The sequence below is a fragment of the Mycteria americana genome, chromosome 3 (genome assembly GCF_035582795.1).
Source record: "Mycteria americana isolate JAX WOST 10 ecotype Jacksonville Zoo and Gardens chromosome 3, USCA_MyAme_1.0, whole genome shotgun sequence".
NCBI lineage: Eukaryota > Metazoa > Chordata > Aves > Ciconiiformes > Ciconiidae > Mycteria > Mycteria americana.
This window is the reverse complement of record NC_134367.1, coordinates 122,082,406-122,103,775: the sequence shown is the minus strand read 5'-3', so window position 1 is coordinate 122,103,775 and position 21,370 is coordinate 122,082,406. Positions and strand designations below refer to the sequence as shown.

The 21,370-nt window shown below is 44.0% G+C and overlaps 1 protein-coding gene across 2 annotated transcripts in view; it reads left to right on the top strand.

Annotated features, from left to right (window-relative positions):
* SPRED2 (sprouty related EVH1 domain containing 2) overlaps positions 1-21,370 on the top strand; it is a 68,535-nt gene that overhangs the window by 29,656 nt on the left and 17,509 nt on the right. For both annotated transcript variants that reach the window (XM_075496838.1, XM_075496839.1), the window contains exons 2-4: positions 8,567-8,744; positions 10,080-10,248; positions 13,132-13,196. In XM_075496838.1, the coding sequence (XP_075352953.1) occupies positions 8,567-8,744; positions 10,080-10,248; positions 13,132-13,196 (412 nt within the window). The remainder of the gene's footprint in view (positions 1-8,566; positions 8,745-10,079; positions 10,249-13,131; positions 13,197-21,370) is intronic.

The window sequence follows — 21,370 nt, the reverse complement described above, 5'->3', positions numbered from 1 at the left end:
TTTTTGCTAACTCTCACCATTCATTGGCTAACATAGGATAACAGTAACGGAGTGTTTATGGTCAGCGTATGTTAGAAAAAAATTAGGAACTTGGTTGTGGCTTTTTTTCAGGTGGAGAGGAGGGAAAATCAATTCAGGATGCAGATCTCATGCAACTACCTGTTTGGCTGGATAAGCTTTTATGTGCTTTTTGCTTATCTTGCATGTGACATAAAACAAATACCATCTGTCATGCAATAACAACTTCCGTTCTCATTACAGTAAATGATAATACTAATTAGCTTTCCTTGAAATCTGTTAGTACCCTGTTTGTACCCTTGCACGAAAATAGGGGGACTTGAGCGTGTAGCTCTTGCCTGTACTGCATGCCGGCTTCATGAGCTGCAGGGTAAATTATTCAAATGCATTATCTTATTAAACTGATTTTTTTGTTGTTTTGCTGCTCCTTACAACTTTCCAAGACATACCATCATGTGCAGCTATAATGATTTATTGCAGAATTGATCCATTAAACAAATTTGGGAAAAAAAAGTTTGTTGTGTTTTTTTTTTTAATAAACCCCAAACCTGTAATTTGCAATCACTGAGAAAGCAGCCACCATGCAAAGCTGCAAGGAGGCTGGCCTTGAGGTAACTCAGTTTCCATTGAGATGGAGGCTTGCTGTGATTTTTGTTTAAGAGGTTTCATTAAGTGATTGCTCATTAAAAGTTTTGTCATTAGTGTGCATCCCGGTGGTGTCACGGCTGTCTTTTAGAGAAAAAGACACAAAACTTTTTGGTTATTTTTGTAGCAAGATTTGCTGTGGATTTCGATAGCTCTAACACAATTTCAACAATATGTTACATAGATGCTTCAATATGGCCGCAAGTAGTAAATTAATCTGCCCCTGATGCAGTTAGAGTTTTATTTTAATTCAGTATTGTGTGCGTAGTAAGCTACTTTCTGGGGAGACCCCTGAAAATCCATGCGCGTGAGCTGCATCAGTGGGTGGATCTTTGCTTGCCCGTCAGAATGTTTGCAAGCCTGCTTTTTCCCCTAAAAAGCCGCTTGCCAGTTCGTTTGGGGTTTTGCCCACATGTGCAGCGCTTTGTAGGGATCGCTGGGCAAGCCTGGTGCAGGAGGAGAGGCCAAAAAATGGCCAAAAAAATGGGTTTAGCCAATCCTACAGCTGTTTGAATATCAGTTGTGTTACCCTGCCTGCACCAGATCCTGCTGGTTTTTAACATCAGATCCATAAGGAGCAAGGGCCGAGGGCCCCGTCTGCAGCAGCAAACTGCTCTTGTCCCCTAGTTTGGTGCATCCCGTTTAGTTGGGACATTTCATTGTAAAAATGCGCCACGAGAGTTACTCTCGTGGCAGAAGGTGATGCCTTTGCATGTGTAATTTTAAAAAAAAAAATTAAAAAATTTTATATATAAAAGAATATATATAAAAGAAAAATTTCATCTCTACATTATATATATTATGTATGAGATGAAATTTCATACATAATTAATGTTTATATACGGAGAAATTTTTATATATATATAAAACCTCATTTTTATATATATATAAAAAATGAGTTTTCCATGTACTTCCTGGAAGGATCTGAAATAATTATGGGATTATGAAATCCCATTCGAGCAAGTTAGGATAGAGCTGTTTGTTGTAAACTCAATAAAATCAGCCTTAAATGTTTAACAAACGTTTTGGTGAAAGGGTTCCTTTGTTCGTCCTTGCCTCGGTGTTTAAGGGAGATGTGGAGGCGGGTGGCTGGATTGTTGCAGGTGTCTTGGTTTTTTGAGAAGTCCTTTTCCTTCTGAGAAAACAAACAAACAAAACTGCCATTAATCTCTTTTACGGAGGCTTTTTGGATGGCCTGCAGGGCTGGGAGCCAACCCAGGCTTGCTGGGGAAGGGGCATAGCCTGGCCACGGAGGACCTGGCCCTTCTTTATTCTGCCTTTGGGGCTGCTGTAGAGCCAGAAGGGCATCAAGGACTGAAAAATAAAATCAAAAGGTACTACTTTGGGTTTGCCCCAGCCTCCCGGAGCTGTGCTGCTTAGGTGAGGCCGTGTGTCCTATGAGAAGACAAGCTTTTGAGGGTCGAAGGCGCTAGAGCCTTCGAGCATCCCTGCCGCATGCCGGCCCCTCGCAGTCCATCGCAGTGATCACCCTGCTGGGTTGGGGTTTTTTTGCTGTACGCAACAAGATTTTGGGCAGTGCTCAGCCAGCAGGAAAACCCCCAGCAGTGAATAACCTTTCGTGCAAAACTACTTCTCTGGGGCACTTCATGGGATGTGCAGGTAGGACTCTGTGTGTCTTACAACTTACTGGCCGTGATTGCCAAATCCTACACAAGCGCTTCCTTCAGGGCAGGTTTTTCCTCTTCCACCTTCTGTGTTGGTGCAGCTAACGGTGTTCTTGGAGTTAATATAATATTTTTTTCCTTTTTTTTTGTGCAACGGTCAGTGTAGAAGCTGAACGCATGCTGCCGAGCTCAGTTCAGCAGCCAGGTGTGAATTGGGGAGTTGGAAGAGAAAACTCCTTTCCCTTTTCAGAGGGAGGTTGGGAGCAAATGCTAAATGCCAACAAAGTTTTCTCGTTTTGTCGAGAGAGAGAGAAATATCCTGAAACTGAGCTTGTGAGGTTAATATTGGTTTAAGGTGAGGTGCCCCAGGACAGCCGTACTGCAGAACTCGGCCAGCATCGCTGGAGCAAGGCATGTGGAGATTGAACTGTCTTGTATTTACTCTGACCAGGCAGAAAGCAAAATTTCTCAGAACACCGTTTTATTCTGTCAGTATTGGATTTGAAAGAGAGAAAAATATAGGTTGCAAATTTGCTATACTAGAGATGGGTTACAGATAGGGTGGTTCTGTGTTCCTGGTGTGATGCAGAGGTGAGAGCAAGGAAAACTTTTGGGAGGTTTTCCATGGTTTTATACAGGCTCCGTTTTAACGTTGGGTCTGACCAGAGTGGTGCAGATGGTTTTTTCATGCTGGTATTTAATGAAAAAGTTTCAAATCTGCTGGAAATCTAGATGGTATCAAAATACCAACTTTATTTTGCTTTGGCTCCGTGCACTCAGAAGTTTTCTTTCTGACAAAGTGATAAGCTAGGGTTTTGAAGAAGAAAATGCTGGTTATAGTCTGCAGATATTTCACCCTTGCTAGAAGGTTCATGAACCAAGCATCAGATCAAGAAAGCGGGACCCCAGAAATAGCAGTTTTTCATGACTTCCATCAAAATGCTACTGCTTTCTGGCTGCAGGATGAACTCCAGAGAGGAGCCTTGCAGTATGATTTCCAGTTACCACCAGGGCAGAGCTGGATGGCTTTAACTCCAGCTATCGGTTGCTGGGCATGGAGGGCAAAGTAAGAGCACCGTGAAATACATCCCGCTTAGCCAAAGACAGGTTATGTTCCAGTAATCATGAAGTTAAATTTGCATGGATCCGAATGATTTAAATTGTGTTGAAGCACTCGGTGTCGGCGGTTCAGTTCAGCTGAACAGCCTGACCTCTGCTGCCGTTGCATTAGCAGCCTCCTGCTGTTATTTTGGCTCTTCCCTGAAATCTGGGATCTGGGAATGCTGATGCATTAAAGACAGCAGTCCATGTTTTTGAAACCCATTATATGCAATTACCTTTCTCTCTGAGACCTGAATCTCTCCTGGCCTTGCAAGCTGGAAAGTTGAGAAGGACGGAAAATACTGAAGTGCCATATGGCAGCACTTGTGTGGAAGTTTATTATAAGTTTATATTTTGGTCAACTAGCCTGGCTAGAGGAAAAATATTATTGAATTATGGAAGGTGTCTGGGAAGTGTTTTAGATGCTAAATGTGGCTCAAAGGAAAGTAGTAAATGTGGTGGGTTGGACTTTTTTTTTTCCTTTTTTTTTTTTTCTTTCTTTTTCCCCTCGGGATTTTTAGCTGCAAGACATCTCAGACGTGGTATTTGCAGTTGCTGTGTTTTGAAGCAAAGTGGAAAAGAAGAGCAGCTGGTGGAAGGGACCTGTGGACTTCAGCTGCAACCCTCCTTTTACAAAGACACTGGCAAAACTAAAGCCTTACCTAACGAAGGAATTATTTGCCGTTTAGTCCTGGATGTGGGATTGCAGCGTTAAGCCCACGCCAAGCGTACAACAAGGCTCAGGGCTTTGTCCCCCATTGATTTCGCTGCAGCGCAGTTGCTGTAAGTGATGTGGCTCATGTCAGAGAGTGCTGGATGGTGTCAGCTGCATTTTACATGGGGTTTGTGCATGCTGGAGGAAAGCACTTTTTTATCCGCCTTAAACGTCGCCTGTCTCTTAAACGCACATGCTTTGTAAAAGTCAGGCTATAGGTAATGCAACCGTGGTTCAGTTATCGCAAAGGTAATCAGTCACTTCTTGTTTAGGAAAATTCTCAATATCCTTCTGAGTAGCAATTATACACACACTCTTTTTAATATATTTATATGTATATATATATGCACACCCACGAGCTATAATTTTTAAAGCTCTTTTCCTTCCAATAAAAACAGCACGTGGTTTTCTGCGCTACCTTTACTCCCCAAATTCATTATGGTTTTTTGCTCTGGGTGGGGCAGGCGAACAACCTGAAGCAGCCCAGGAACACGCTGGCCGGCTGCCATGCAGCTGGGTAATCCCTGCACATACTTTCTTCCCAAGCTTTTAAGGCTGTTGAAGACAAATCTGTAGGGTTAAGATAGCAAAGTATTCCGTTTAAGAGCGTAATTAAGAATAGTTTGCATGAAACGTGTAGCACGTAGGCAATAAACCCGACAATTAGAGCCGTCTTAAAGTTTAAGAAGCAGAAGGGAACTAAGGCTGCTGCGGGTTTTTTTTAGCTGTTTCATTTTTAACTATACGAAAGGCTTGTGTTGTCTAATCTCAGGGGCAACTGGTATCTCATTAATGGTAATGGACCAAATATTTTCACATACCTCATTAACCATTTCTCCTGGAATAGTCAAATTGCACAGTTGCTGTGATAAAAGTGCAGGTGGATGACTTGAACATGGTTGTTTCGCTGCTTTGGTGCACCAGGGTTTCAGCAGTGACTTGCACATGGGATTTGCAGGTTGCTCCTTCGCTCTGGAGGATTTTGAGCACTCGCAGCAAGCCAGAGCCTCAGTGCAGTCGCGTAAAATTAAATAGCAAAGAAAATAAACAGCTTTTACGCTAAGGAAGCAAGGTCCTTATATGGACCTGAAATATTTAAGTACCCTACAAGTATTTATCAACACTGACATGAGGGAAAGAAGCATTGCCTATTCTAGGCTTGCGGATGGAAACAGCCAGCAAGATTTTGACATACAAAACTGAAGGACGCAGTGCGTAGCCTTGGAAGTTCAACGTGCAGCTTCTGAGTCCTAGTCCAGTGACTAAACCAAGATGTCAAGCCCTAAGAAGCCTTAAACACCTTTTTGTCTTTCCTTCTTTATTTTTTTCCTAAGACCCTTTGGTGCAGGTTGCATGTTGGGGAACGTGCGCCTGTGGCTGGCGTCTCGTGGGAGCGGGGATGGGACGTCACCGGTGACTTTTGATCGTGCAGGAAAGTGTGCCAAGGGATTACGTTAACGGAGCCAGAGCTCTGCTTACCTTGCCAAAGGTGAACCCTTCTGCTGGACAAGGTCCTTTTCTAATAGAGGAGCAGAGGTCTCCTTGGTAGGGGGATGGAAACTAGGTTTTCTGGCTTGATATATTTAAGGAGGTAGCTCTTCGAGATGGGGGAAATGCAGTTTATACGGTGTTCTCTTGGCACGTGGGTGAAATCAGTGGCCTTGGTGGCAGAGGTTGTAAGAGCCATAGGTCACGGTATCGGTGTGGATATGAAGATGAAAACCATATGGCTCTATGCCCCACCAGATTGTGATTATAATGGGCAGGAATAGTAGTCAAGGGAGCTAAATTTAATGTGTAGGCATCCGCTAGCATTCAAATGTAATTACGAGCCTAGAAAAATCACCAAGAGGTGATGGAAACATGCAAATAATTGGTAGAAATCACAAAGTACTGAGTAGCTGCTGCTTTCTTAATTTTAAGTGGATGATTCCTGCAGCAGAGTAACTGAAGACGACATTACTTTTGGGACAGCCGAAGGATCCAGCTGCTGCCGTAAAAGTGAATGGTAAATCCTGCGGGAAGCTGTATTGCCGGTGGCAATTTTCAAGTGTGGAAGGAGAAGCAGTATGTGTGGATGACTTTTGCGGGAGGATGGGAAGGAAGGTTGTATTGAGCAGCTCCGACTTCAGAAGAGAGCTTGAAATTTAATGGGAGTTCCCCAGAAGTGAGAAGAGTTAAAAATAAGTCCAGAAAGGATCCTTGGGGAACAGGAGAACTGTATGGAAACATATAGTTGGCGTTCTTTTTTCTTTATCTGTTAATTGGTAATCCTTATAGACCGTACAGGAAAGGTACAGAGAAGAAAGCAAAAATTGGATGGAAGCAGCTCAATTTTTGCCCAGTAGGAAATTAGCTGAAGTATTTCGCTTAATTCTGAGTATCAGGATGCCAAGAGATGAAAGTTGCCACTGGTAAAATCTAGAAATGGGTTTTCATTAGAAAATAAAAAGGTAACTGGATCTGTTTATAGAACACACTTGCCCTGTTTCCTGTACCAGGATGCTGTTTTAAGGACTCAAGAGCAAAAATACTCTTAAAAATGTTGTTTCTCAGTTCTGTGAATGCCTTGTGTAGTCAGCTGTGGTACAGGCCGTGTATCTGAGTATGCTGAAAAACTTTTTATCAGCCAGTGCAAAGTTCTCAGAGCAGTAGGGGATGAACCTTAAGCATCTGTGTACTGCCTTCATCACGTAGGTCCAGTGAGAAAGTTGCTGTATTCATAAAATAAAGCCAGCAAAGGGAAAATTGCAGCATGTGTTTCCTGAGATCTGTCTAGCTGCAGAGGAGATTAGCTGGTCCCAAAAGCCTCTGCCCAGAAGGTGCTTGCTGCCTCCCTTGGTCTGTCCTCAAAACTGCCTTCAAATAGGATCCGTGAGGCTGCTTGCTTAGGTATTAAATAAAATCTGGTCGTATTGGAGAAAGGGGGACTCGGACTTCAAGTATTGGCACTTGGATTACAGAAGTGATGCAGAAATAATGTCTGAAAACAAGAGGCAGTTTTACCTGGTGCAGGATGAAGAAAGCTACCGCTGCTTCTAATTTTGGATAGAAAGGACCCGTTCTCTTGTCGTGTTGTACAGGATGCTGGGAAAATGTCCAGATACAGAGCTTGCCTCAAGGAAGAATTTCTTTCCCTAAAGCGTGATACCTGTTGTTTTGAAAGACCTCCTCTTAGAGCCCTCTATGGGTGAGCTTCCTCCTCCTGGTGAGCTCACCTGGTGACCTGGAGATGGACAATTCCTGGGCAATTTTCTTTGCACGTCCTTTTTCTTAGCCCCTGTTGATGTTCCCAGTTTTGCCCAGGTTTGAGTGCCCTGCGGCACCTTTGCAGGCACTGGTAGGTGTCTCGGCAGCTCTCCAGCCAACAGTGCCGTGGTTGTGCGTGGTTGACTTCTAATGATGCTGTGGTGACCTCCCTGTGAGGGTGTCACAGCTGTCAGCACTGTTCCTGAGCACTCACTGGGTTAATCGATGTCTCAAACACATGATGGGTTGCACTGAGCCGGGACTCCGTGGCAGCGTGAGGACAGAAAAGCTAATTTGGGTATTTCCCAGCAGCTCTGGGATGGGGACAACCCGTTTTACCTTGGAGTCTGTTGCATGGCCCACACAAGGTGCATGGCTTTTGCTTACGTCCTGTAGTGGCCTTTCTGCTCCCAAATGACCTCCTCCTTGGTGATGTCCCCAGCAGATGCTGGAGCAGCTGCTCTGTGGAAAGGGTACGGGAGGAGGCCTGGGGGAGCAGAGCCTCCTGCTGTGGGGGCTCTTTGGACCCCTTGCGATGGGCATCTGGATTATCCTCAAATCTCTCGGGCGCTTCCACTTGTGAGGTTATGACGTGCCACCTTTGAAATGCTGGTGGAGCTGTTTTAGGGACACGATGTGGTCCTGATGACCTGAGCTGAGATGGTTCCCATCTCCTTTCATCTGAGGTACTAGCTGGAGCCACATTTGTGGGTTTTTTTCCCATAAGGCTGTCCCAGTTGTGGAGGAATTTGAGCGTCGTCTTCCAAAGCACTCTTCACTAATTTGATCACAAAAACCTTAAAACACTTTGTTCATGGATTATTTGAGCTCCACATGTTCTTCCAACACTTTGGAGACCTGATGCTCCAGTGCATCCCCTGTGGGCTTTGGGGTGCTGCCTGGCTCACCCCACTCTCTTGGTCCCTGTCCCCAGCTGCATGAGAGAAAGAGTGTCTGGGACCATGGGTTGTTTGATCTGTATGTTGACATCTGGAAACTCAGTGGGTTTGTTCCTTGCTGTTTGATGGGTCTCTTTCCTATGGTGGCTTGAGTGGTCAAGGCCATCCGTCACGGAGGTGGACTTCCATCCTGGACAGAAACTCTGTGCTGGGACCAGACCAGTGCTGTCTAAATACCGTCCTCAAGAAGAACGCTCTGATGAGACTGTGTGATGCTCACAAAAGGTTTTGTTTTTGTTTTGTTACCATTGCAGTGACAGCTATATTGTACGAGTCAAAGCTGTGGTTATGACCCGAGATGACTCCAGTGGGGGATGGTTGCCGCAAGAAGGAGGCGGTCTCAGTAGAGTTGGCGTCTGCAAGGTCACGTACCCGGAGGGCAATGGAAGAAGTGGATTTCTAATCCATGGTGAAAGGCAGAAAGACAAACTGGTAATAGACCCTAATTCAACTTTTTTCTGTTCTTATAATGAGAATTATCCCAAATCTATTGCTATTGTATTCTTGTGCAAGTTTTTTTAAAAGATAAAAAACACGCATGCGCAAATAGTACCAGATTGGACAAAACAAACCCATCCTCATCTAGAATTGCCATCTTTTGCTATCTAGGTTGGCGTGCCGCCACCTGGAAGCAGCAGGTAAATTTTCGACATCCATGTGCAAAGACCCCCTTTGATGATTGAAAAAGGGCCTGTGGTTTTTTTCCTGAGACCTAGCAGGGGTAAGTGAGAAGTGAATTGAAATGTAAAGAACTCGTGAAGCCAGTCACATTGCACTGAGTAATGCAGTGCAAGCCTTTAAAATGGCCATGAATTATTTATGCTGCGTGCCGTTCAAGGTTTGAATGAGCAGAGTGAGGATATGAAGACAAGTTGTCTCTTATGAATTGACGCACTCGGTTTCTCCTGGTAGCTGTTTATCTGAAAAGGAGCTCTCTTCTTTCCCCGCACAAATCAAATTAATAAAGCCTTTTCCCTATTTCCAGGGTCCGTTTTAGATGTTACAGTTTGTTATCTCGTTTCTATATAGTTGATTCTTCTGAAATTCCCTCCTGTGAAGAGATGGGCTAGCCTAAAAATATGCTCCCTGCACAGGCTCTGCGAACTCAGTGTTTGGGCAAAGAAAATGCGTTATTTGAGTCGGAAGTGATCTTGCTTTCAGAAAGACTGGCGTTTTAGAGCTGTTTGAAGTACGGTTTGTCTTCTGCAATACTGTTTTGCGTAGGATGCTTTTTCTGACACTATTTTGGAGCCATGCTTATGGTTTTGGGGGATGGGGTGAGACTTACAAGCCATTCCTGTTCTCCCTGGGCATCACCCTAGAGATGGGGTTTGGCACAGCAAAGCTCGAGATGAGTGCCTGGCTGGGGGTGAGGGAGGAAAAAAATGGTGAGGGGAGTGTTACAGCACCTCCTAAATCTGCTGGCAAATAAAATTTCTGTTGAGCAGAATTATTGAGGGAAGAGGTTCTCCCTCCGCCTGAGCCCCCAACAGCTGTAACGTGTGCCGCACCGGGTCTGGGTCCAAAATAGGCTCCTGGGGTAGGGAGCAAGCACCTACTCAAAGCACAAGCAAAAGATGAATGTGCAATGGTTATGAGAAAATTACAGTGTCTGATGTTTATTAGTCATCATTTGGTAGGGAAGGATGTTCCCCTACGCGAGGCATGACTTGGCTTGCTTTTGGGTCTGGGCTGAGATGGTGCCGGCTGTCTCCTTGGGGTGGGAAAAGTGATTTTGCTCCTCTTTCGGGGCTCGCGCCCTCCCAGGTGGTGCTGGAGTGCTTTGTGAAGAAGGACTTGGTGTACACGAAGGCAAACCCCACCTTCCACCACTGGAAAGTCGACAACAGAAAGTTCGGGCTCACTTTTCAAAGTCCCGCCGACGCTCGAGCCTTCGACAGAGGAGTGAGGAAAGCCATCGAGGACCTCATTGAAGGTACCGCAGCGCGCGGCGGCAGCCACTTCGACCCTTGGAAGAGTGGGGAAGGGGGTTTGAGTCATGGAGCTGGGAAGAGGGATGGGTTTAAAGTCAGTTCTTGGGCTTGGATGTCTCTTGTGCACAAGTCCGAGTGTAGCCGGGCGCTTACCCTGCGTTGAGCAAGCCCCAGCATACTTTTAAGAACTGAGTTTTGTCATCCCTTAAGGAGAGAAGGGATTTCAGTCGAAGTATTTTCCAATCCTATCTGGCCTGGTCTGTCCAGACGTCCCCCCTTAATTATCATCGAGTCTGTTACTGCTACTTTTTTTGATAGGCTTGGGTTTCACGCTAGCGATGGCAAGTCAAACAGTCCAGGCTCTTCTTTATATGCAGCTGAATCTCATCTTACTGAGTCTTTGTTAAATCATAGTACAAATTCCTGCCTGGAGTTGAATAAAACTTCATTTTGTTTTTGTTTTTTTGCAGTAATTAGTTTTGTCTGCGTCCTCTTAGTTGAATGGTAGTTCTTGAAGACTTTGTTGTGTTTTTGGTTTTATTTTAATTCTGAAAAAAATGCGTTTGAATTGCCTGTGCTTTGAAGTTGTCATAAATTTTTCCTTTTCACATTTCATTGCAATCAGGCAATCATAATACAGCTATAATTCAATAGTGCTTCATTTTAATGAAATTCGATGCTTCATGGGTCTTTTGCTTGGGTGTTTTTTGTTGTTTTGTGGTGGTTTTGGTTTTTTATTACCATGCCACTTTATGTAGGATCTTAGTGGTCCAAAACCTTTCTCCTTCTCACCCGGTCTGACAGGGATATTTTTATATGCAGATGGTATTATTTTTTTGAGGATACAAGCTCAAATATATATACAGATGTGTATTCTTTTTGAGGACATTAGCTCCATAAGACAGTTTAACATTTTGGGTGCCCTGTCCTTGCTTTAACATGGAAATGGTAGATACTGGGAGAGAATTAATCCCCCAGGGCTCTTTCCTGGTAAATACCTCATCAGTTAGAGGAAGGGTCTTCCCAACTAGTTACTCGTTTGCTTTTTCCTGTGCCATTAACATGAAGAAGTTACAGCTAGGCCTTCCGCTTTCTTCTTCTTGCTTGCTAAAACTGGGAAGCATTTTGAGTCATAAAAGTGGTGTTTTATGTAAGTGGCACAGGACTGTACAAAGTTTCAAGGAGATGATAACTCAGCTGTATTGAGTAGTATTTTGGAGATGCTGGTACGTGGCAACGCCTGTTCTGCTCTTTCTGATCCATTTTACAGTGGAGGTATTTAAAATCAAGTTCTGCTGTATCTCAGATACTTCAAAATCAGCAAATCTATATTTATCCCATTAACAGCACAGACTGATCCTCATGAATGTGTTCCTCCTTAACTTCCAAATAAGGCTTTCTGAATGAAAAACAGTAACTGGCTTGTGTACACACAGTGTTGGGCAGTGGATTTCATTTATGGCTCATTTTTTGTTCACGTGGTTGATCAAATTTAGCAGGTAATACTAAGCACAACAAACTATGTGCATTCAAAACTTCCCTCTACGAAATCGCTGCTTTGTTATTAATATCTAACTGATAATTTGTTCCCTGTAGCATCAGAAGTATAGAAGTTTTGTGCACAAGTACAGGAATCCTGTGCAGCTCTGTAGAGCATCTGGATTTTTTACTTTTAAAGCTAATGTAGCAAATGGCACAAATGTTTTCGTGTGTGAAAACACTTAGCGTTTAGAGCCCGCTTAGTGTTTTAAGTGGGCTTTCGCACTTAGCTCTGCACATCTTCATGATGATGCAACTGAGAGCGGCCACGGCTGGTGCGGATAGCATTATGTAAAGCACATTATTTTAAAAAATTTCCAGAATGAAGATGGTACAAACCGTTCAACTATTTTAGTTAGGGATGTGATGTGGCCCTAATTCAGTATAACAGTGGGCTTACAGCAAAAAAAAAAAAAAGCCCTTGACTTGGGGTTTTTCCCCCCATCAGAACATCTTGCTGCACCCACCCTCCTTGGCAGCCTCATGGGGGGTGAAGCCAGCTGGGAAGGGGGTCCAGGATCCTTGGCCAGGGGTAGGGAGAGGGGTCACCCCCTTTTTGGCATAAATTTACTGCCAAGTCTAGCGATGGCGTGTGCTACCGTCCCCACTGCCCTTCTGTGATGTGGGTGCTGACCAGGCTCTCAAGCGGCTCCGGAGTGGGACACCCGCCGGGTGGGGAAGGAGGTTGGAGGAAGGTTTTTCTAATATGATTTCCCACTTTTCCAGACGATCGCTATGTAATTAATGAGAACCGCACCGCAGTATTTTGCTCTTCTCTATGGTTTTACACATTTCAATTCCTTTCAAATACTTTGCTTACGTGGTGCAAGGTGGTTCTCTGTGAAATAGCTGATAACGGAGAAGACCTTTACAATATATAACAACTTCCAAAATTAGAAGAAGAAAAAAAACCCCAGTCTAACTCGTCATTGTCAAAGTGAGGTTTATTTTTTTTAAATAAAAAGTCATTTTCCCCCTAGATTTAGGGACTACATGAAGAATAACTCGTATATGGTTTCTTGACAGCTGAGGATCTAGTCTCAAGCACTGATTAGTATGTAGCTTTACCATTCTTCAGAAATTAAAGTCTTCTGTAATTGGAAATGGTAACTGCTATTTTTAACATAGTCAATTAGCATTGGCAGCCATGCAGTTGCGTGTCAGATTTTACCTTTCCAACCCAGCTACCAGTAGATGGGTTTTTCTTCCTTAATTTGAGCCGCTCTTTTACACATCTACAACATACAAACTTGTGAGAATCCAAATGTTTACCAGCCTAATAAAAAAAGTTGCATAGAAATGTCATGTGTTTAACTAGCTGGTTTGTTTGGGTGTTTTTCTCCTAGGGTCTACGACTTCCTCATCAACACTTCACAATGAGGCCGAGGTTGGCGATGATGATGTCTTCACTGTAAGTATATCTCACTCGAGGTCGTTCTCCTTTACACTCCGGTTTACGTGGTCAGGTTGGAAAGGGTTTTTCTTTTTATGCCTCGGGGTTGGCTTCCAGCCGTCATCATGTTTGGCCAGTGGGTGTGTTTTATTTGATGGAAGTATATCCTCTACAGAAGGTAGAGCCTTGGGTTTCTGTTGGCCTCCCATCACCAGGTGGAAAGCATGGCAGAGCAGATGTTGTCAGGGCTAGAAGTGAGCGAATAATAACTCTCAGATTTCCTATGGCTTGGTCTGAGTGGTGCAGAAACCTCTTAATACCTCTCTCTGTCCTTAAGAAGCTTCCTGCAAGCTAGAGTAGGTGGCTGCTACTCAGGTGCATACTCAAGGAAATGAGATGTTGCATTGCAATTGTTAACAAAAGCCAACTTTAAGGGTGTTTCGCCTATGCGTGAAATGTAGAAGGTTCAAATGAGTGTTTTTCAGTGGGAGGAAGGCACAGTAGCATGCCATCTACCTAACCAGCGGTGACTTAATTAGGAGTGAGTTGCTCGTATTTAATTTGTGGTAATGTCTAAAATGTTTTGGAGCTTTTCTGAAACAGAAGCAGCTACTGTCCCCACTACACTTGCACACTTTAAAAGAGAAAAAAAAGTTATGTCGGATGAAATTGTAATCTGATCATGGATATTCCATGGGCTGAAAACAAGACTCTCACAACGAATACTTTGTCTATTAAATTTATTTGCTCAGCTCCGATCGCGAACCCCCACGCACACGCGTACGTGCGTTAGTTATATTATAAATGCTCTCCTTGTCCTGCGGCACAGGTGGGGACTGGGTGGCAGGAGGGTGGAAGGTGGGATGTCCTCAGCGCAGCAGCAGCAAACTCAATTAAAGTCGTCTTTGGGATGCTTCCCTGCATCTTTAGGGTGAATGAGGGAAAACTGAGGACCGGCATCAGGCAGTTTGAAAACAGGCACCGGGAAGCACCCGAAGGCGAAAGGTGTTTTTGAGGGTGATGATTCGCCGGTATGGGACCAGGGCAGGTTCCCTGCCGTGTTTTGACCAGATCCTCCGGACGGCTGGCATGTTGTCCGCATCTGTCCTTTTGTCACGGCTCTGGGAGACAAACAACAGCAGGCAGGGTTAAAAGGTGACTTCCTGCGCTCCGCAGCAAAACTATCATTAGCAGCTGCTTCCCAGCTACCTGCCAGAAGTGATTTATAGGCGCTGGGATGGGACGGGATGGGGGGCACTGCTGGAGCCAGCGTGGTTTACCAATTTGTGCTGTTTTGTCCCCAGATTTGCCGGGTGGGCTGTGCTCTGCTGGGCCTGGATGTCGCACTGGACTTGCGTGCGGCTCCTCTGTGCTCGTCGGAAAGGGGACGACCATCGAAATGTGCCTTGGGCAGGGGTGTGCCAGCTCCCTGGGTTAGATGTGGAAATACTCAGTGTTAAGGCAGTGAAAAGTAGCCTGTGGAAATAGGAAAGGATATTTTTGCTAAAATCCAACCGGCTGACATTTAGGGACCTGGGAGTGCTCCTGTATTTCTCCACAAGCTCAAACTTGTGGTTGAGTATTGATTTTTAAACTCATAGGGTGCTTTTTACCAGGAGAAAGAAGTTGTTGCCTTTAAGTAGGTGTTGTTTTACATTGGGAAAGTTGGATGAATGGTGCTCCAGCTGCATCAAAGTCACTCAAACTCCTGCATTCAAAGTGAAGAGCCAAAACTGTGAGAGATTTTCCCCCCTACTTGACCCTGGGGAGATGATGGATAACCCCCCGCCGTGCAGATATGTATGGGTAGGGTGCTTGGCGGAGAAGGAGGAGCGAGCTACTCGATAGCTTTAGCAAGGAGGGAAACCTCAGCTGCTCTTGGCACCTTGTTGGGGTCGGGGGGACATTCACACCGGGGTTGTGCCCTGCCTGGCAGCTCTCTCTGCATGTTGCATGATCTCCAGAGTAGCGAGAGGGACCACACCAATGGTGGTAGCTCATGTGGTGCCGTTGGTCAAGCTGTCGCATTGGGGCAGGTGCAGTGTTGTACTCCAAAAATCAGGCTTTAGGAGCATCTTTTCCCCAAATATTTCTTCTTTGCTTTCCTGGGATGAACTCTCTCCTTTTCCTGCAGTCCTTAAGCTCTTTGAAGCTCTCAACTTCCCATTTATCTGATAGGTGATGGTGGAGTATGAAGTCTGCATGAGCCAGAAATAATAGACTGAAGCGTTGGAGGGGTTTTAGACTGGAAGAAATTGATAGGGCTGTGATATTTTTTATTTTTACCCTTCTGTTTCATTCTTTCTTTGCACCCTTTTTGACTTGTGTATCATAGTTCATTTGGTCATGCTTGCACACAACGCTTCTTTACAACTTTCCTGTAAACTCTTTTCCCCAGCCACAGCAGTGGGTTTTTTGGGTTTGGGGTTTTTCTGCTGTTTTAAAGAGAAAGTACATTTGTTCTTTTTTATTTCTTAAGGTAGTTATTAAAATCTTCACAGTCCTCCCCCTCTCCCACACATGCATGAATAAACTTAACTGCGTGTGGCAGAATTTTCAAAAGCATCTGCATGATTGAGTCATTTAATCAGTCATTTACCCATCTCTGAAAATCCCAGCCGTCACTGCTGCGCTGCTGCCTCAAATATTTGGCCCGAGGTCCTGCCCCTCCTTGAAGATGTTTCAATCTGTTCAGCCACAGCAGTCCAAAACTTCGCATTTCTTACACTGCTTTACAGACGACCGCCTCAGCTTTATCTTGCACGTCAGCACTGATGTTTGCATCAATGTAATGGTACCGGCTTTAAAACAAGCACCCTCATTACATACAAGCACTGACCCTGATATGGCTGTTGGATATCGATTGACATAGGGCTTTTATGCCGTCCCTGATCCTGTTAGCTTCAATACCGCTCTGTGGGACGATGACTTTGTGCATGTTTTTGTGCATGCAACTCGTGCATCATCCGTTTTATTTATTTGTCAGCCAGCAGGCAACCCTTCCAGGCATCCAGCAAGTTATTTTCATGGGGACGAGAAGGTTTGCCCCAGAGGCAGAGCTCTCCCTCAGGCTATGATCTTGTGTGGCTTAATGGAGGAATGTTTTCTTGTACCAGAAGGTGTGGGTTTTGTTTTTATGGGGGTGAATTATCTGCAGCTGTGGCTGCATGAGCATTTGCTTGGGAAGCATCACTGGTGTCAGTAGCCTTATCTCCTCCCATCGCTGTAACTTGCAGTGCCAAGATAACTTGGGCGGCAGTACCTTGCCCCATCCCTACGGCATATGCTCCCCATCCATTGTTCTAAAGCATGGGTTATATCTTTAAAAACAGGACTTTGCCATCTAATAATTTTCCTGTGGATTAGACGTACAGCAACTAGATGAATCTATACAAACCCCTGTTCTGAAATTCATGCCTGACAGGGCAGAAAGCAAAAGTATATAGAAATAAATGTCACTGAGTTGAGGGGAAAAACACTTATTTCTAAAATGAAATCTCCATTTAGAAGTTTTAACAATATGTAGTTGTGTTTCTTTAATTCCAGATCCTCAGTAGAGCCCATAAATGTTTTCCATATGTTAGCAAATAAATTTCTCCTGTCTTGTACATTATAAATCGTCCTCTCAAGAGATGCAATCTGAGTAAGACTAGCCATCCGTTCCGTCTCCGTTGGGGGAAACATTGTCATTGCAACAGTCTGAGATTGTTCTGTTTGTCTTCATCCATCCAGCCTGCATCTTCAGCCTTCTTTAATTAACATTCAGTTCAGAAATAACATTTAATAAGGACTGAATATATTCTGTAGTTCCTCAGCCACAGAATTTGCCATATAATTGAGTTCTTGTGCAAAACTTTTTCCTTAATCTACACTTTTACTTTCAATTACAGATAATAATCCCACATGATCATGAAGTGAAAAATGTGAATTGGGTCCAAGGAAGGAAAGGTCAATGTCTTCCAGAGTCTGCAGAGTGCCTGAAATGGTCTCTTTTAGCAACCCATCCGAAAAAGCAGAGGTGTTTGTTCCAAAACCTTATGACCAGTTCAGCTGAAACGCCGCTCATGTGTTTTTCAGATAAATCTGCAGCCTTGTGCCTGCTTTAGTGCTAAGGAAAAGACACCCACTGGCAGGAGGAGCAACAGCTCCCATGTCAGTTCTGGTTTGTGAACCTAAAAAATGACTGCAGTCCCTTCTGGGTTAGCGGGAACGTAAGGGAGAAAACAACAAAACTCAACCTTACTGAGTTTGATATGCATGTTACAATCACAGCTGGTTTGTGTAATCAATAATAATTTTTTAAAAATCCTAGGTTTTGTTCAAAATGAGACTTGCAGAATTTTGCAGGTAGACCAGGCATGATCTAGAGGTGCATGGCTGAGCTACAGGGTTGCGTTTCGAGACACCTAGACTCAATCCATTGCTTCTCTTGCTGACTCCTAGCTGAACACTTGTTTACCTTGGTTCCCCAACTACAAGGTGGGGAAAATACTCTCCTGCTTCACCAAGGTGGTGTGGACAGATCTTGCTGCCACCACCACCACTTTTCTTCTCAGGCTTCCAGCAGAAGTCTTCAGACTCACGTTTTCACCACGAAGTTGCATGTTTGGAGCTATCCTGTGCCCCTCGTGCCTTTTTCTCAGCTTGAATGTGTACTCCTGTGCTCGGGAATGTTTGGGTTAGGAAGTTTGTCCTGTGGCTTGGACGCTGCTGACAGTCATTTGAGACAGACACAATTACCCATTCTGCGCCATAGCGGTGCAGATTGTGGCAGATGTTAACGTTACAGTCCTCCTTACATCTCTTCTGGTTTCCTAATTAAAAAAACAGATTTCTCCCTGCTGCCTTTCCATGAAACCTTTTCCCTACTTTCATCTCCCATGTGGGCCTCAAGCGTGCTACAGCCTCACTATTAAAATTTCTAAGATTTATGTTAGTTAGATAAACACTAAATCTAATTTTTCTTGCTGGCTTGGTTGTTTCACGTTCAGATGGTTCTTTTAAAGAACCACTGTAGCTCTTTTTCTTTAAAGTAGACATGTAGAAACCCAGTCCAATTACTTTGGAATATATTTGTAAGTTCTGTGTGACGCTGGAGCATCTCTCATCCCACCCCTCCATGGAAAACGATGTTGCCGAGAGTAGAGAGGCACTGAGTTGCAAGATTTATTTATTTCACAAGTTGCACTTGGGGATTGAGGAGGTGCAAGAGCCTTCAATTTCCTTTTTCTTAAGGCTAAACTGGAGGAACATAAAGGAAAAATGCCTTTTGGAGGAGCAGAGCTCTGTACGGGGGTGGCGGGGTGCGGTGCTTAGGTTGTCACCGCGAGCAAATCCACCTTGTTTGCTCTGCGAGGCTGAGCAAAGCGATTAGGGGATTGTCACCGCGATAGGACTAGATGGCCTTACCTCTGTTATTCTTCCTGCTCAGCAGCCAGCTGTGCTGTGCGTGTACGGCCGAAGGGTTCATTGCTGCTAGCCACATCCTCTGATGTCTGGATTTTGGGCTTGCATTGCAAACCACAGCTATTCTAATTCAGATTTTAAAAGAAAAAAAAAAAAAGTACTTGCCAAGAAGAGAGTAATTCATACACAGAAACCAGCAGGCTCAAATCCCTCCCTCAAAATAAAAAAAAAAAAAAAAGCCTTTCCTGGCTTTGAGCAATGAACTGTACTAAGATTTATTCATATTTTTTATAGTTGGGTCCCTTAAGTTCTACACAGTGCTCTGGGCATCCCTGTCCTACACTTGAACAGTCAGTGCAACTTAGCGATCACTCATCGTGTCTGAACACGGCTTTCACTCTTTGCACTTCAGTGCTGTGAAATCTGCCTTGATTTGTTCCAGCACACTGACTACCAAGGTAGTCCCAGAGTGTGAAGTAATTGGTTTATCTGTAGTTTAATTGTTTTTGGTTTTGTTTTTTTTCCTCCCACTAATACCAGGGTATATCAGCTTCTCAGTGGAATTCTTCCTGCTTCTATGCCAGGGGTCAGGAGAGATGCCACTAGAAGAGTGAAAAGGTCTTGAATATCCAGCTATTTTAAGGCTAGCTTATTTTTATTCCTTTTTTTTCTGCCTCTCTTCAGGTTAACTTTGCCCACAACAAATTCATGTCACTCAATGGGAATGGATAGTGATGCTCAAAGAGATTTTTCAGTAGGGAAGGTCAAGTGGAAAGTTTTACTCTGGCTGTCAGGTTTTTTTATAGTGTTGTGTTTCTCCCTTTCCTTCAGGACCTCCTGTTTCTTTTAAGTGATGCTGGAAACTAACCCATTTATTTTCCTACTCTTTCTACCACTACAAGCAAGCTATACGCACTCTGATAATTTAATAAGATTGTCGCTGAGACAGAGGTATCGCTGCTGTGATCTGGGGTGGGCAGCTGCTCTTTTCTTTACGTCCTTCAAAACTGTAGGGGCAATTACTGTCTAATTCAGTCTGTACATCGTCCTTGCTCACTCGCAGCCTGTCATCTGGACAGAAGGAAATACAAAAATTACTGTGGTGTGGAGGTTCGCAGTACATAAAACCTGTTTATTCTTATGTATATAAGAGATTCATGAGATGTAAATCAAGTGAAGAGCCAAGGAGAACTGATAGGAGAGAGAACCGTGGAGTGGATTTGAAGTTTTATTTGCTTGCTTTAAAAGAAAGGAGGCGGAAGTAAAGGTCTTGCATGATTTATGTATTACTTTATTGTATTTATCATATTATTTTTTTGCTTTCGGGTCAATCTCTGGTGGGCAAAGCAGGCTTTTCTTGCTACACTGAACTTCAGTTTCTTTCGCGCTATTTCAGTCTAAGGCTTTAAAACAATAAACCCTTCTCTTTTTTTTTTTCTTTCCTTTTTAAACAAAACTGTATCAATCTGGTTATTTTACCACACGCAATCTCCAAACTTCTGAGTCCCTGGCAAGGACGGGATCACCCAACCAGTACTGGAGCGCTTGCTGAGGGTCCGACAGTCACTGCCACGCCAGTGGGGAGGTGATGGAAGCGCAGTCAGAAATTCAGTCGGTCATGGGCACCCATGTGCACTTTGTGGAGGAGGCAGAAAAGTGTTCACTGTCACAAAACCAGAGCCAAAAGAAAGGATGTGATCCCCCCCTCAGCCCCCCCCCACGTTAGCAGCCCAAATATGGGAAGCGGTCCTTTCCTGCAAATAACAGCCTGCTGAGAGCTTGGGGTGTTTGGGGTGTCTGTGTGAAGCCAAGGCGAGGAGCATCTCTTGTTCAGTAACAAATTATTAAGCAGAAAATATCTAGATTGCTATCAGATATTCCAAGTCTCGCTGTCGTGTAGTTTTTATGTAGCTAATTATAGCAGTGACTTGGATGTGTGGAGCTATTTTGCTGAGGGTAAGCAATTTTTCTTGTCACAATTCTTCCTCTCAAGACCATTTTTGTAGTGTATTTTCTGGCTCTGTACTGTTCCCACATACAAACACAGTTGGTCCTGCGCTGGGATTGGGATATATCCTGCAGGAAACTGAAATTTGATCTTCTGCTGTGATGGAAGTTTCCTTATAGCTGTATCTTGCCAGAACTTGTAAGTGTTGTAATTTGTGCACCAGTTAAGTATTGGGTTTTGTTCAGTTTGCCCCAGCAGTTCAAAGGAGATTTTTGTCAAGTTTTTTTGTTTCTTCCCCTTTCCTTGTGCTTAAATGATGATATGGCAGCATATTTTGGTGTGCCGGCTCTTTCGGTTTTATACTCTATTTAATTATTTTGTTAGGTATAGCCAGACTTGCATTCATTTAAGTAATCTTCAGACTACCAAAAGCCTGTTTTCCTGTAGTATGCAGTCACCTGAGGCTTCGGGATGAGAAGGGTCACAAGCAAATCTGCCCATAGGATTCCTTGTCCAAAGGTGAATTGACTGGTGCCTCCCTGGCTGTAGTTTCTAGCTGATGAATTTGAGATCTGCATCCGTTGTAGCACCATTTCGCACTTGCAATCAGCTAGCTGCATGTTTGTCTTCCGAAAAAATAATTTGGCTGTGTAGTAATGTACTTAAACTATGTGATGAGTTAAAGTGTGAAGCTGTTGATGAGCGTGTTCCCTTTTAATTCATTTGGAGCTGAATGCTTTAGTGCATTTGTGTGCTTAAGGCACAAATGTGTCAGAAACAAAACAGAGCCCAGATGAAATTGCCCTTCCTTAACATACAGCAAAATTGGAGGGGGAAT